The sequence below is a fragment of the Polyergus mexicanus genome, unplaced genomic scaffold (assembly GCF_030449975.1).
Source record: "Polyergus mexicanus isolate NDT 795.1 unplaced genomic scaffold, iyPolMexi1.0 SCAF_25, whole genome shotgun sequence".
NCBI classification, from domain to species: Eukaryota; Metazoa; Arthropoda; class Insecta; order Hymenoptera; family Formicidae; genus Polyergus; species Polyergus mexicanus.
This window is the reverse complement of record NW_027223345.1, coordinates 459,958-477,077: the sequence shown is the minus strand read 5'-3', so window position 1 is coordinate 477,077 and position 17,120 is coordinate 459,958. Positions and strand designations below refer to the sequence as shown.

General features: G+C 40.3%; 1 protein-coding gene across 2 annotated transcripts in view; it reads right to left on the bottom strand.

Annotated features, from left to right (window-relative positions):
• Nucleotides 1-3,728: 3,728 nt before the first annotated feature.
• Nucleotides 3,729-17,120, bottom strand: part of LOC138943110 (homeobox protein prospero) — a 30,608-nt gene continuing 17,216 nt past the window's right edge. The window contains exons 4-5 of one of the 2 annotated variants that reach the window (XM_070313639.1): nt 7,501-7,660; nt 3,729-6,713 (exon numbers count right to left, since the gene is read on the bottom strand). In XM_070313639.1, coding sequence (XP_070169740.1) covers nt 6,534-6,713; nt 7,501-7,660 — 340 coding nt within the window. In that variant the 3' untranslated portion in view covers nt 3,729-6,533. The remainder of the gene's footprint in view (nt 6,714-7,500; nt 7,661-17,120) is intronic. The other variant, XM_070313641.1, reaches the window with a different exon arrangement.

Sequence of the window (17,120 nt, the reverse complement as noted above, 5' to 3'; positions counted from 1 at the left end):
AGTCAACGTAAAGTTTTCACACGCTTATCGAGGGAACTTAATGTATAATCTACGTTAAATCGAGACGCCGGAGTAATCGACGGCATGTCTCGAGCACCCTGTAACTTAAAATGACGAAGTAACGATCCCATATATATATATATATATATATATATATATATATATATATATATATATACGCGATGATATGTCGATTGCCGAGGGACTGGCAGTCCCCGATCGATTTTTTTGTTTTGTTTTGTTTGTTTTGTTTAGAAATATCATTGGGAGGTAGACTCGGAAGACCTCTCGGATTCCTCGGTCGGATTACTCCCCCGTTTCTCCTGCTCGACTTTTCGAAAGTCGCTCTCATCTTAATCCCCTACCAAACGTATTATAGACTTAACATGCTACGTGTACTACGAGATTATCACACAAAGTTTGCTCACTCGGTGTCAACAATCAGTTTCTTTTTTCTTTTCCCCTCTTCTTTTTTAGCTTACGCACGCGATCTCACATAGAAACATAGTTTCACGCTCTATTTCACGCTCTCTTCCTCTTTCTCCCACCGTGTACATATTTCATTCTCTCTATCTCTCTTTCTCTCTTTGTCATTCGCACGTTCGGTCGTTCTCCCGGGTTCGCTCCTCCACTTCGTTCCTATCGCGCGCGCGAAAATTCGAAAGACGCGATTTCCGCCTCGCTGAAACGTGGGGGGGGATAACGCGTATTTCCTGTCCCCCCTATATTTATCTTCCCCCTTATGTATACTACCGCGCCGCTATCGTAATCGCGCATTCGCCATAATAAATACACCCTAATTATGCTTCTAATAGTTTGAGGAATTATTATTCTCAATGAATTCACTTTGAATTCCCACTCTGCCTCCTTCGCTTTCTCTCCGCTAACTCTTTCGCTCTCTCCCATTCTTACTGATTTCTCTTGTGTTATCACGGCTTAATCCCAAACTCGATAGTAATGATCGTAATAATAATAATAATATAATCATATAATAATAATTAGTTTACTAGTGTGTGTGTGTGTTTTTTTTTTTTTTTAAGTAGGTATCCTCTTCCGCTGCAGCGTGATACGACCTTTCCCGCTCGTTTTTATCTTTAGTTAATCGTTTATATAATAATTAATAGCTTGCAAGTGTTAACGTTAAATACTATTACTTACTTTTGCTTACGTGTCCTTAAAATTTACGCGTTTAGGTATGTACGTATCCTTATTATTTCTTCCATTCTCTCGTATTCATTCTCGTTTAATTTCGTTCCGTCCCGTGTACTCATTTCTCCGTGCGTCGGCCCCGCTGCATAAACGTAATGAACGGCGAGTCGATCGACTTCCTATATATTTATGTAACTTTGTGTAATAGGTGAACGCGGTCGGCGACTCTAATTTTTCGTTATCATTCCTCGGGAGAATGTGCGTATATGTGTCTCTTCGCCGCTACATCCTTCGCATACGTCTTGTCGATCTCGCCGTCTGCCTTTCTTACGTTCGTTTCATCCTCATTGTACGCGCATCCGTAAAATCGTTGAGAATTCGCCCCTTCTTCTACGCTCGTGCTGTTCATCGCCAGTTTTGTTCCACCGTCTATCCGTCATGTTGGACGATAGATCGGGATCGGTAGCATCGATCGGGAGGTAAGGAGCCGCGGCTAGCTCTCCCATCGAGGAGAGAATCCCGCGGTGAGAACCACCGATCGCTAATTATTAGCTACGCTCGGACACTTTCCTCCTGAGCCTCTTTACGGCCCGAGTAACGCGTCTACCGTATAGGATCTACAACGGTCTGTCCTTCGTGCTAGGAACTTCGATTCTCGGTCGACGGAGAAATATAAAAACGGACTTGTACTTACTCTTCCATTTCAGATTCCTAGATGGCCTCGAAGGATCACGCGAGAATTATTTATGCGTCGTAACGGTTTCTCATTCTCAGATCTTTACGAATAAGCATAATCGTACGAGATTCCTCTGATGTTTCAGCTTATCCGCTATCAAAGGCGACTGGGGATTTAAAATCGGCTTGATCTCGAAGCCTTTTCAATTTTCCGCAATTTTTCACTTTTATCAAAGTGTGTGATCATATTCCGAAAAACGTGGAAGCGAGATAGTCAGATAATTGGCTTAATCGGTGTGACATGTAATTTCAGTTGCGAGATTTACGATTTTCTCGATAATAATTGTCGAAAGTAATCAGGATTAAAAATTCATGGTATTAATTTACGATATTCAAAAAATGGTGTCAATTTAATGTTATCAAAGTTTCTTTTTCCGTTAAGTATAGATAATATTTAAAAGAATAGACTGATCTATACGACAGTATGATTTTAGACTTGTTCTCTTACACGAATGTCAATTACTGCTGAAATTATTCTGTTTTCCATAACTCCATACAATAGAAGAAAAAAATAGGAAACGTTTATTAATATAATTTGAATTAAATGTCATATATCGATGGCGTAATATTGAAGTAGCGTGTATATATATATATATATATATATATATATATATATATATATATATGTATATATTCTATATAGTGATATTGTTGAGATTTGACGTATAAAATTATATAATTGCAATAAATGATGGTTATTGAGATATAGACGCGTATCGACGTGAAAGCGCAAAGCTTTTAGAATCGTAGCAGATAATAATGCGAGGAGTACATTAAAGATTTGTCTCAAAACAGACTGCGTTGAGATACATTCATATTTCAAGTATTGTCTTCGATTAATATCTGAATAATGTATAGTAGAATATTATATCCTTGTGTTTTATGTTTTCTTTTGCAAATTGATGAAAAATAAATTGTCAGTGATATATTATGCAAAGTGCTAACACAAATAAATTTAAAAAATTATTATTTTTTTTTAGTTTTTGGCATATTATTAAAGTTTCTTAACCAATACATTATGATATAATATATAGGATATATTCAAAAAGGATAGGATATATTCTATTGAAACAATTTCGATATATTAAATATATGTATATATAATGTAATCAAAATTCATTTAATTATAAAAATGAATAAAAAACGTATAGAAAAGTTTTATCAATAATTTCTCGATAAATTATAGGTTCTGTGTTTAAAAAAAAATACATGTTTTCAAAAATACAATTAAATAAATACAAATTTAAAATAAACAATAATTTAAATTTCCAAAGAATCTTTTTCTACCAGTGTCTACTGCCTTGACGCAAATGCCTTTGCGACAAATAAATTTAGATAACGCGTATCTTATCGCGTATAATTTCTTGTTTTAAAATATATCCAGATTTCCCGCATTGCTTCCTCTACCATTTCCTTCTCGTTATAAATGTTTAGACCAAAATCTTAGGCCAGCGCCGAGGGAGTTGTTCCTAGTTTTAGGCCAAAGTCTAATATATTATATTATAATGAAAATTGAAATTTTTTTTTTTTTTTCAAAATTTCGTTCTTTCCTCGATTTAATAACGTCCGTTCTAGTTCAGATGAAAAAAGCTACTCGCTTCTATTCTCATTGAACTTATCGATCGCGAATTTAAAACATTAAGTGCATTATATATTTTTATATAAAAATGATAGACCTGGTAGAATATCACAAAAATGTTTTAGATATGCCAAATTAAAATCATTTTTTTTTCTTTTTTTATTGTACGATTTGCAAATTCTCTTTAGGGAAGGGTATAGTGTAGATCAATCGAATAAAAACAAAAGTGAAATGATGTTTATGCCAAATTAAACACAAACAAAAATCCATTTTCTCATTTTATTGTCATAATTAATAAATAAAATAATAATCAATAATCGACCATTACTCAATTAAAAAATAGTGACTCGTGACTAGGTTAAGACTCACCGCTTGCAAAAAGGTTTCCGTGTGGTAGTGTGTACGGCCTGGTATAAACTACTGATATAATTTTAGTAATTATTATTATAATAACTAAATATACATAATAACTAAAGATAGAGCGCGCAATTCCAGGCTTGGGATAAGTAAGCTTGGTAAAGTTGGGAACGGCAAAGTAAAAGTTGAAAGAATTTATCTTGTAAATAAGATAAGGATGAAAATTGATAAAGCATCAGTAGAAATTACATATGGAGAAAAATACAAGATTAATTTTTAATTAACTAAATTCTCCGTAAATGACAATTTCAACGATGACAATAATAATATTAATAATTATAATCATATTTCATATTAAAATTGTCATATTGAGAGAGGTAATAGTGAGTCTAATAATAATATAATAATATATTAATAATAATATAATAATATAATAATAATAATAGCAATATAATAATAATAATAATAGTAATAATAATAATGATAGTGCACGTAGTAGCGAGAGAATGATAGTGAAAAAGAATAAAAATTAAAATATGTGCACTTTTGCGCTACCACTCAAAAATTATCTCTAATATTTATACCGTCTCGTAATATATATATCTACAGAAATTTTTAGCGAGAAAAAGTCACAGTAAAGAGTATAAAGGCGCCGTCTCTGATTTTTCGCATGCCCGCGCGCGTACATGTACGCGTGGTGCAAATTAATGTGTGTAAGTGGCCGCTATATGAGTGTTGCGTGTCCGTGTTTGTAAGTCTGTAGTCGGGGTGATAATATAGCGAAGAAAATAGGGGAGGGAGAGGACGCGCGGTTGTGTGCAACTCTGTGACACGCGTCCTCTTTACGCTACTTTAATCACACGCCGAGACATCCGTCTCTCACTTTTTTTTTTGCTTTAAAAGTCTAATATTTATTTATAATTACAAACTGCGGCACGCGCGATTATACAGCGTCTTAATTCTCTTTTTATTCGCCGCAGTTGGAATGCTGCCGGCGCACAATCCTCATGTAGCAGAGAATCTGTTACATCCGGTCTGTGCATCTTTGTCGCCCGTATTATTTCTAATCTCGTCTCATTGCGATTAGCCTAATCTCTCGTTTATACAATCAACCATTAATAAAAACAGCTATGTATATTGACCCGTGCACTGTTTCTCTCAATGCAACGTATGTATTCTCTACGATTCTCTATCGGCCCAATAAATGTGGTACTCGGCGAGTGGGGAAAAAAAAAAAAAAAAAAAAAAACAAGAGAACGAAAAGGACGGAGGAATCTTTTCCTCGGCAGATAGGAACAGGTTCTTCGTGCGGAAATTGCTATAAACGGATCGCTTGATTATTTATGCGACCAATGTTTCGGTTTGGTTCTCATGAAGTCGATTCATTTCTTTGGTATCGATATAAGCGCGCGCACGATTGTTTCTTCACGCTGTTTTTTTATCCGATTCAAATTACGCGCATTGTAATTTTATAGCCAAGCATTTTCACGTCGATTTCGAAACTTGTGTCGATCAATTATACGCGATAAAAAAAAATTACGTACGCAATATATGTATAATAAAAATTGATGTTTCTTTGAATTTGAAAAGCATCGAGGCAAACCTCATATTTTTAACTAACATATTTATAACGAGGACTAAACTTCTTTAAAAAAGAAGAAGAAGCATGCTATATAAATTGCAGTAAAAGGTATCTTCTTATCGAAGTATGAACTGCCATTATTCATTCATTCATCGATAGGAAGTTCTTTCCAGGGTTTTATCAGAGAGCATCGATCTTTGCAAAGCCGAAGCCACTTGCAGAGCTTAAGGTAGAATTATCCGGGATAGTTTAAGTGCAAGGTTTTTTTCCTCATTTACAAATGTATCGTTTTTCTAGATAGAACGGTGCAGGACGAGAGATATTATTGCCCGTCCTGCATCGTTCCTTATCGACGAAGGTTCCACTTCCGATTCTCGTTCGAATCAGAAGAAGAACCGCCGTGCTATTCTCAATTTGACTTAGTAAATTTTTGGATATACTCGCAAACGTTTCAAACGTCTCTGTGTCTCTCTCTCTCTCTCTCTCTCTGTAAGTGCAACCCCAGCAGTGTCATCGTCCTTAAGTCCCATCGTGTGATGTAAAATTAGGCGGTAACAAAACAATTATCCTATACATTACAAACAGATCAACAGACAAAATCGACGCTAAAAGCTATCTATCCTCGCCGTTCGTTGACCACGCATTCGTCGATGCTTCTTCGTCTAGTCCCAGGATCACCTTCTCATGCTCGTTAGGTTGAAACAAGAGGAACGTCGATGAGCGTTCGACATTTTACGGCTTTCGAATTTCGTTGGCCGTAGATTCACCATAGGTAATGTTTTTTTTTTTTTTTTGGTGTATGTGTACGTATGTGTGTGTCTCTTCCATTTCTGCCTTTTGATTCAGTCACAGCCTGATCCTTCGTTGGCATCTTGACGTCACCCTTGGACGTCGACGGTGCCTCCGTTCCTTGGCTTTGTCCGTATCTCGTCTCCCTTCCTAGCCTTTGTTCTCTCTCACGTTCGTTTCTGCGATATGTTATTTAAGGATACCTGAACACGCACTACGCGAAGGACATGTACCTCCTAGCGGATGCGATCCTTCCTCGTTGGTCGTTCCTGATTATCGGGAGCCGACGAGCGCAGGCGAACCAGCGCACCACGAAGAGCAAGAGCCACGCGACCTCCTGATTCATTCGAGTTGCTCCAGGAAGTTCGGACTCTTAAAGTACTCCGGCACCGGATCGTCCAACCTCGAGATCACCTTATAGATGGACTTCTTCCAGCTTTGCTCGGAGTCCTTGCCGCCCTGAATCGCTTTGAAGAACTCTTTTAGCGTTTGCTCCACAACGTACCTAAAGTTGCTGGGTACCTGAAAGTTTCGCGTTACTGTTAGCAGTTGCAGATTGCACGATGATAAAGTCACGGACATATATCGGCTTTCAACGTCTTTGCGATAAGAAATGCCATCGCGTGAATGCCGCAACATGCAATATTTTCAAATAATCTAAAAACATTGTAATAAAAGAAAACGTAATTTTTTTCGAAAGTTTTCTACATCTACTATTTATACGTTTGATTCTATTAATTATTCATCCTCATATAAGTAGTACAAAAATAACATTAAATTGTTAATTTTTATTATACTAACTATTAATAATTGTGGGATCCGATGCAACAGTGATATATTATATAACTCACATTTTGAGATCTCGAAGAACTTAATATATAAATTTATCTTTCTTCCAACACGCTCTTTTAACATCAATCTTTTTTAAGTTTTCAAAAAGATGGTTTATAAATATCTGATATTTATGTGTGCAATGAATCCTTGAATTAACAATATCATAAATAGAATCTTTCTATTGCAATACAGGCAATAAATATCTTACGCGGATCTTTTTTCATCAGACGAAACGTGCAAACACAATTACAATCATAGTGAACCACAAAGACGCACGTGAAATATTTTATAGAACGTACGATAAATATAATACTAACACAGAAAGCTTAATTTTAGAATCAATCAATCGACAATTTATATCGAATGCGAAATCTGTAGCGAAGAAATACATGCTTGTCTTTTTTTCGATTCGCGAGAAATAATATTGGAAGAAAAATAAAGTAAAATGCAGCGTGTGCGTGTTCGTGTTGCGCACCTGAGGACCCCATACCTCAATGTGGTTATTACGGTTGTAGTGAAGGTTAAGAACCCGATAGATTTCAGAGTCGCCACCGACTCGTAGATCCTCGACGTTCTTCACACCTTCCGAAACCGCTTGTCTCGCGTATTTCTCCATTTGGATGTAGTAGAATTCTCTGAAACAATAGAACAATGGCACACCGATTAGACAATACGATAATTTCGTGCAAGTTCAAGGTATATTTATTAATTTTATATATAATTCAACTTAAAGCGGTTAATATGAGCTTTCATAGATAAATACGACAGCTTGTGATGCGTATATCGAGGTGTCAATTAATAATAAATCTTTCTACGTCATCGCGGTTGATTCTTGTCTCGCCTGGTTTTCCCGCGACAGACAGCGACAACGCTAATGCGTCATCGATAATTAATTAAAGATCGATGCTAACGGTAGTCTGACGTAAGCGGAAGAAGATGAAAACAGAAGGAAGGAGGGGACGACGTACATGGAGAGCTCTATGGGAGCTCTCCTCGACGTTAAGCGGACAGACGCAAAAAGACGATGAAAAAGCTATCGTATCGAAAGACTCGATACTCTTCGCAACGTACGATCGACGCAAAATTATTACGCATTTCTATTCGTAGAACGGCCTGCAAAATCGGTCGTTACTTTTACGCTCGTTAATTAATGGAAAAATAAATACGACTCGTTAATTGGCGGACAATTGATATAGGAATAATGATTAGAGTCTTCGAACGAGGGAACAGATGCGGAGGCTAGTCTCTTTTGCGGATGACGCATATAAAAAGAGAAGAAAAATATGAAGACTATGTATATATAGAAGAAGATTATTAATAGAAAGTTTAAACATATTTTTTATATGTGTTTTTCATTTTTACTTGCAGATTTTCGCGAAGCGTTTTGTTTTTAATATCTGAGATTTTATTTGCATTATTTCTATATCTTTTAATTTCTATATCTTATTACAAATATTGTTAGAAAAATGGATAAAGCCTATAAGATGTGATCTACGTCAACATTTTTTTTTAATCTTTTATTGATCTTCTACGCGACTCCTAGCTCATGAAAGCCCATCTTTAGATGTACATTAGCATCAAGCGAGTATCTTCGTAGAATCAGTATAACACAGTGGTTGATCTTGCATTTTGATTTCCTCGGGGATGTAAAGAAGTACGATTCAACGAAAACGCGGTATATACGACTCATCATTGCTGAATACTCGACAATATAAAGCAACTGCCTCCAACTCTGGCTTAGTGTCGTTGAGAGCAATTTTTAAGATTGCTTCCGCTTAACGAATCGGAACCTCATTTGCAAGAGAAAACGGAAAACAGACAATGGAATGTTTAGCGACCTAAATTAGAAGGACATTTTTCAACTGTCTCGAATTATTCAATAAATCTCTATATTTACAACCGTAAAATCCTCGCTGACATATATTCATAGTTTGGCATCAAGGCAAACATTATTTTATCTACAGTATTATAATTGTAGATTGGGAATGGTCGGAGAAATTTCACTTATCTCTCTTGTCGAAGAAAACAACGCGATTTTCCGCAACGTTCACCCCATTCAAATCGCTGAAAGAAAGAACGACGGAAGCAGACAAGCGGGGACGGTAGATTCTTCTCGTTCGATCATTTCGAATTGGCTTTACTGCCAATTAAGATAATTTCGCGTGCTCTTATCAGCAGTCAGTCGGAGAAAGTTACGCACGCGGGAAGAATCGAAAGAGAAGTTCCTCCATCGTCCCTTCGAATACCGTCCCTCTTCATCTCCTCGAAACGTCACCACCCATCGGCGAGCCGTATGCATGTATTACCTGCGCCTATAATCCTTACTCAACCATCCATCGACCGCATTCAAGCTCGTCGGATCACCGAGTATAGACGGAATATTGCCGAGGTAGTGGTAGAGGTACCGTGTGTCGCGCTCGTACCTATATTAATGTATCTCGTACGTCCTGGCGCACACTACGCGCCTACACATATGTATGCCTGCGCACACGCGTGTGCTCCTATCTACGAAGTGCCTAATTAAAACAGACACCCGTAGACAGAGAAAGCACGAGAGACGAGACTGGCCGTATAATGGGGCGCAAGGACGCGAGGGAGATGCCGCTAGATTTCCGTAGTCTGTTTGACAAAAAGCCCGAGTGCTAGAATTGCCACTCTTCGACCACCAAGTGCAGAGGATAAGAGCAACGATGAGCGAGAGAAACCGAATTGGCGAGAGGGAAAAAGAGAAAGAGAAAGAGAGAAGCATAGATGGTGCGAGGAGTGAAAGACGAGCGGACAAGCAAAGTGAGTAAGCGAGATCGAGTGCTAGAGGGTCGCGGGATCATTCATTATAGTATTGTATAATTAGGATAATAATAAGCTCTTCAGGGCTTCTCCGGTTTTCTTGCGCTCCGTTGCAGCGGGCTGATATTGGGAGAAAGAGTGAGAGAAGAAAAGAAGAAAAGCTTAATAAAAGATACAGAGACAGAGAGAGGGAGAGAGAGAAAGAAGGCATGAGTGTCCGCGTAAAGGTACTAATTATTAGTATCTAATTACGACACACTTCGCCAATGAAAAAGAATGAGGCACATATAGAGATTGCCTGCGCGATGTTCCAGATTCTTCGAAGTAGACTCTTTCGCTTCATCCTATTTCATCCGTTATTATCTTACTCTTTCTCGTTTCAGTTTTTCATTCATCGAGAGATAATTTAAAAAGCGCGAGTTGTAGTCACAATATTTGATTTTTACTATAAATATTTGTATTCTGGAGTTTAAAATCACTTTGTTTCTGAGATGCGATATTCAATTCGATGCATCACGCCTCGCTCTTACGTTTTATAATAAATGTACTTAATCTTATAGTATGTGTAAACGCGTGAAATAGAGAGAAAAGAGACAGATAAAACGGACTAGAAGTGTCGCATATTGAAGCAGTTAATGGTAAGCGTGTTTGCCGACGCGATGCCTCCTTCAACCGCGATCTTCATCGTTGTCAGTCGCTTTTTTTCAATGCGCCGCTTTTGTGACGTGTGCCGTATATGCGAGAGCACCAATTAAAAGGGGAATTCCCGGCCACTTAAAAGTTTTTTTTACATCCGCGTCATTCTGTAGTTATTCGGTCCATTCGCGGTAAACAGTGCGTATGTGTCGACATATTGATGAAAGAAATTGAATTGGAAATGATTGACATAATTTTCGCGATATTCTAAAATAGATAGCATGGAAGATATGCTTTTTTCTTTTGTTTCTCAAGAATTATTTAGAATTGAATTTTTAATATCATCACATGAAATATATTATTTAAAATTTAAGCTATCAATAAAAAGACAGAAAAACAAGAAAAGAAAAACAAGAGATATATTTTTCTTTAATATAGAGTAGAAACAAAATTTATTATACATTGTGACTTTAAGAAACTGGGCGGGTAAAGACATGTAAAGACGTGGCGAGAAGTCATATACCTTCCGTAAGTTTGCAATACAGATCGCAGCGAGCGTCTTCTCGCTTTACGATATCCCCCTTTCCGATCTCTATTCAAGAAATGTATTTCTTAAGCCGCCGAACCAGCCAGCCAAGCCCCCTTTAACGGTTATGCCAAGTCGGTCGACCTCTCACAATAGCAAACACCGCAGCCCTCGAAGACGCGACTTGACCCTGGAACGTTTCGATCCCTAACCATCAGGGTTTTCTTGGCGAAACTTTCCCACGGCATCCCTCTTATAGAGGTATAAGAAACTTGCGAATTCATTTGCCTTTCGCAAAAAAAAAAAAAAAATAAATAAATCAATCAATTTTGCTATCTTCGTTTTATGGCTTTTCGCCTTAAAATTTTCTCATATTATTAATCTGACAATCTATAATTTTTGTATAATCTTTTCGTGAAATATTTCTTCTTTAAAATTATATTAAAAAGATAAATTTATAAATTCATATAAAATATAAATTTATATACCAATAAATACATTATATATATACGACTATACTCTTTCAATATAATTGACATTGTCGACAAAGACTCAGCTATGAGACAGAGCATCGCCGGCAACCGCAGACTTGTTGGCTCGAGAGGACGGTTAAAGAATTCGAGAGGAATGCCGTCGTCACACTCTATTTTACGCCGCGACGCCGAGACGGGAGGTCACGAGGCGTGAAAGTGCGTGTAACGAGAGAGCATTAAGCGTCCGCGCGTTAGAATTCGCGCGCGAGCGCGTCCGTGCGCGGGTGGCCGCGCGTGGTAGATGTGCGTGTCGCGCGTCTTCTCGCACGTCGTGCGTCGATGAGCGCGACGCGGATGGATGAGCGACTACGCGCGTTTGCCCGCTGGGGCGTAAGCCGTCTATTCAGAGGACGCGTTCAAAAAGGTGTCGCGCAGGGTCTTGATGTTGCGCATGCACCCTTCTTAATTGGTAATTAACACTTTAATGCTGTCTGCACTCTCAGACTTCGCGCTCGCGGCAACCACGATTTTAAATCCTCTCGTTGGGCATGGCATGTTTCGCGAGAAGCACATCGCGGAAAATATTATATAACTAATTGTAAGACACAATGTTATTCAGAAACTATCGACGCTCTTTCTCGACGATACTCGACGCGACAGTTTAAAGATTTGTTAGATCTTTATAAAGTCGAAAAATTCGACGAAATGCAACTTTGTTTTAAAAATGATTGTAATACCGTTCAGTATTAGAGACCGTTCATTATTTACCGTATGACAAGTTAATCGCGACGACAAAGATTCTCTGCCAATTAATGTTGCCGATCATACATAAGTTTACCATGTTATATCGTCCTCAGAATTTTACATCCAGATTTTAATGCGCGATCCTTATCCATTCGCGCCCCACATAAAGTTATCTTATATATTTTCCGAATATGTTGCCTTTCGCGTGATCTCGACGCTATTTCGCAATTGCGTGCGACAAGAGTGGCGCCGCTACTTTGGAAAGATCTTCCCCCATTCTCTCTTCGGCGGACACGCGCGTCCACGTCCCGCACCACGTGCGACGTCGCCCCGTCAGCTAAGCCGCCTTTTTTTCACGAGCAAGTTTCCTAAGCCTGCGAGACAATCGGCCGGCGATCGCACGGCAGATGTGCCCCCGACAATGAGCTTCTGGGCCCTCGCCCTTCATAAAAGAGGGAACCCGAAGAACGATGGCGCGGAGAAGGGACAGAAAGGGGGGGGGAAGGGGAGAGGGGAGGGTGGGCAGAGCGGGAATAAGTACGGGGGTTCTAGGCAGGATTGCATAGCACGACGATATCGAAGGTTCCGCGTGCCGCACGCGCCGATCTTACAATGCACACTTCTCGTGTGCCCCTTGCTTTTCGACTTCCCCTTCTCGTCCCTTTTCCCCTTGCATCTGGCTTGCCTTAGACCCATTCCCTCTTTCATCCCTCGGCAACTTCTGTCTTTTTTCTTCCCAGCTGGTCCGCGTTCTTTCCCCTCACCCCCCCCCCCCCGGGAAGGATGCAAAGCATCGGCAGACAGATAGACGGATAATTTTGTCAGCCGCGCACGGACTTCTCGACGTAAATCCGTCGCGTATGGGACTAAATTTATTATACAAAGCGAATAATAATAAGGCTCACAGTTTGACGTAGGGCGTAGTTTCATGTTTCACGCAGACGAATTTTATTTCGCAAGGAATAATAAAAGAATTGAGAACCAATAAGAAAAATCGGCGATGTCAACTCAATAAACCGGCTCTAATCAAAAAACATGAAAAGTTTAAAACAATAATCGACAATCTTGTATCGTGCATCCGACCGGTATAAAAGTTACCGTTGAGTTCCTTTTAACGAAGAAGATACGCACGGCGGAAAAATGAGGGGAACATAACTACATTTCTTGCACTTATGGCAACGAGCGAACCCCCTTGACGCAAAGTTTAGACCGACCACCCCCTTCGAAGTGGAAGAGAAACAAAGAAGAAGAGAAAGAGTAGGAGCTACGGGGCTTTGCAGGGGTGTACCGTCCGACCGAGGCTGAGGTAGGGATGGTTTTTCAAAGCTATAGGAGGAGTAAGAGAGAGGCGAGCTCCTAGGGTCGGCGCACAGGCCGAAGCGGACGAGAACGGGAAGGGGGTGGAAGCTTGGACGCGAGGAAGGACGGGGGGCAGCTGCTTTGAGCGGTTTCACTCTTCAATGGTCCCGGACTATCCCTCCTTCTGCTACCGTGCCGCGCACCCCTGTCCCCTTCTTCGCCTCGTCCGTTCATCGCCCGCGATTCGCGTCCTCGTCGCGCTTCGGCATCGGCCAAGCATTTTTTTATTCGATCGATTCTCCCTGCCGGCCTCGTGTCGGCGTTGCACCACCCATTTGCTGCACTATGCATGTGCATCCTCGCGTGCATAAGGTGCGAAGGCTGGACTCGACTGGACCGAACTATTTGGGTACACGACAGCCCAAAGAGATCGGGCTCTAACGTGCCGTGGTCTAACGTGTTCCAATGTAATAGGAAGCGGCGTTGGATACTTCGTGACCAATCTCGTGTGTTAAATTTCATCTCGATTGCTCGTTCGAACGCTCCGGAGAGATTCTGGATTCGAGAGATCTCGTATGATCCGCCAGATCCGATAAATATAAAGTGACTTGAGAGAAAAATTATATAAACGAAGAGTTATCGTTATCCAATTTAACGTATCTCTCTTACGTTTATCATTGTTTATTGTACAAAAATTTTATATAAATTAACATACAAAATTTGTTACGCGCGTTGCGCGATATTCTGATGGATGAGCTCATCGTGTATAAGAAGCGCGTATAAGTTGGGGATCATGAGTCAACGATAACTTCTCCAGTTCTAGTCTTAAATTTTGCACATCTGTCCCGAAGCTCCGATTCCTACTGGGATGACAATGAGGCAGTTAAGTCCTCACCATCGGCTGAGTACACACGGACAGCGAGACGCGAAGAGAAGGGAGACGAGAAAGGACCGCGAGAGAAAGGGAGATAGAGCCAGGGTAGCCCCGGTCGCATACAGAGAGACGAATACACCCACGGAACTGAGGCAATACACGGCAGACACATACGGGACGTCGAGCGTAGGAGAAGGGTTGCCTAGGTTAGGGACTCGGAAAACATCCTTTGTCGAATACCCTACCGGCACTGCTCAACCGCCCAGCAACCCTCGTTCAACCCGCTGAGAAAAAATCAATAATTCTTTGTTGCCAAGTTTACCTCCTGGCATACCGCGCTAAACTACATTACGGGTGCAGCGCGTCATACCGGGAAGGGTGCAAAAGAGAAGACGGAGAGAAGGTGGTTCGAAGAAACAAAGGTCGTCTCGATCTCGCGGTGCTTTACTTCCATGAGACAGGCGAAAAATATATGTATCGCCAAAAAAAGGCTACTATTTATATTATTAATGCCTCACGATGTATTTACTTTTATGCGCTTTATAAATCTGACAGAATCTGACTCGTGAATTTTCTATATAAATATTCATTGACGATCATTCATTAAATATTGACGATTGATCGCATCTTACATTCGACAGACTGACGTGACGTTGCGATATTATTTAGCCCTTTTCCAGAAAATCACGAGTCCGATCGTACTTATTTATATCAGCATGCGTGGACTTTATGAACTCAGGGAGAACAAAGGGAAAAAAAAGAACGTCGGCGGTGCGGTGAAACAAATTAGCCTGGCGCTTGCATATCACCTACAGGAAGAGGGATCGATAGTTCTTATTTATTACCGGCGTATTGGAAGCAGTTATAGAGAGAGAGAGAGAGAGAGAGAGAGAGAGAGAGAGAAGGAAAGGAAGAGAGGTATAGAGAGAAAGAGAGCAAAGGCAAGGAGGTATTACACATTTTCACCGCGCAAAATGAGGCTGATATTTCAGTATTCATCCTAAAAACTATATAAAATGTTCGCGGCGGAAAAACAGGAATATCGTGAAATCATCACTTGATTTCAACCGCGAAGAACCGTTACGAGAGCTATGAAAGATGGCGCGATAGTATAGGGGAGAGGGATGTGAGGTAAAGCAAAAGGATAAGAATCAGAGTGCGACGAAGAGATCGAGACAACGAAGGAGAGAGAGAGAGAGAGAGACCGCGGTACTTTTAGGGGTGAGACACTCATGGTAGTAGGGCAGTAGGTTAGCTAGGGGCGATAGGCACCCTCCCAGCATCTCTAGTGCGTATAGCTCGCGTTGGGTAACAGTAAATAGGATTTGTTAGACAACTGTCGACCACCACGTTGGGGATGGGTAGAGAGGCTACTGTAAATATTCCGTAGGATTACGTTTATGGCTCTTAAACGATCCCGGTTTGTCGAGTCCGTGTAAATATAAGCGGAATCCCTTCGGACGCCGTATGAAAAGAGCGTGTGCCCATTTCAAGAAAGCGTGCGTGAAATCATGTCGACGATATTACACACGTATATGTGTTATCGATATCGTCATAAATTATTTATCGGTAAATCATCCCCGCATCTTTTAATTATCCGGTCTGTGTCGCGCGCACGAGTTTGATCACGTACTTCTCCTCGGTTCGGCTATGTTCGGAAAGATTCCGGTAAAACATCGGCACATATATATGTACACCATGCATGCATGCACCACAGATCGATAATCGAAAGTATGGCTTGCGTTTTGTTTTTTTTCCTCACGGCTTATTTCAATCGAGGTCGCTCTTTCTTTAGCGGCGTAGTATATTTGCCGCCCGTATGTCGCGCCGTAAGATAGTCGTGCTTGCTTACTTTGCTCGCCCGCATGCTTACGATGCACTGAGAAGGTGACTTGGTATATGGGCGATTTGCATACGATGCCAATAAGAGTACCGTTCGTTTCACGCTCGCACGTTCGAGTTTCTCGAAAATGCGTTTCTGGCCCGTATCGATCTCACCGGCACCAAAATTTACATCGTTTACGATTCAAGACGCGTCATTACTCTGCTTGATAAGACATCCGTAAATGAACGGAAACTACGTTTGATGTAAAATAAATGATGATCAACGTGAATTAAATTGACCAAATAAATGACAATTGTGTAGATAGCTCGAAAGACAGATTCTTTTTCTCTTTTCTGCGCATCCGATGTTATCGCGTGCGTACTCTCTCGATTTAGAAAGTACTCGATCGTCGCCGACTACCAGATAGAAACGAGAGAGCGGTGCCGGGAACCGACAATATCAAGGGAAGAGTAATATCCAGGGCCGAATACTGTTTGATCTGGCTCGGCGCCACGGTGTAAAGGACAGATGCAATTTGCCTGATATCGTTTTACTGACAAAAATATCGAATGACGTGGCGCCGGGAACCCGTGACACCGACCCCTTTCTCCCGTCTTCGAGATCACGACGGATATTATCGGTCGATTTAACGAAATTTTCAAATTCTTTTTTCGCGCAAGACTTTTCCATTAATCTCCGCAATTCTCTTTTCGCGAATTGATTCTAAATGCGTATTCGACGATCTTTTCTACCTTCCGTCATTCCCCGCACGTCATTGGTTTTCGACGCGTTTATTTTTTTTCAACAAATACAGTACTTCATTACATCGGTTCAATTCTATTTTTATTTTGTGTATTAAATAATTCACTTCGAGATCGAATATTCGATCGTGTCATAAGATACTTATCATACTATTCGTTCGCGTATTTAT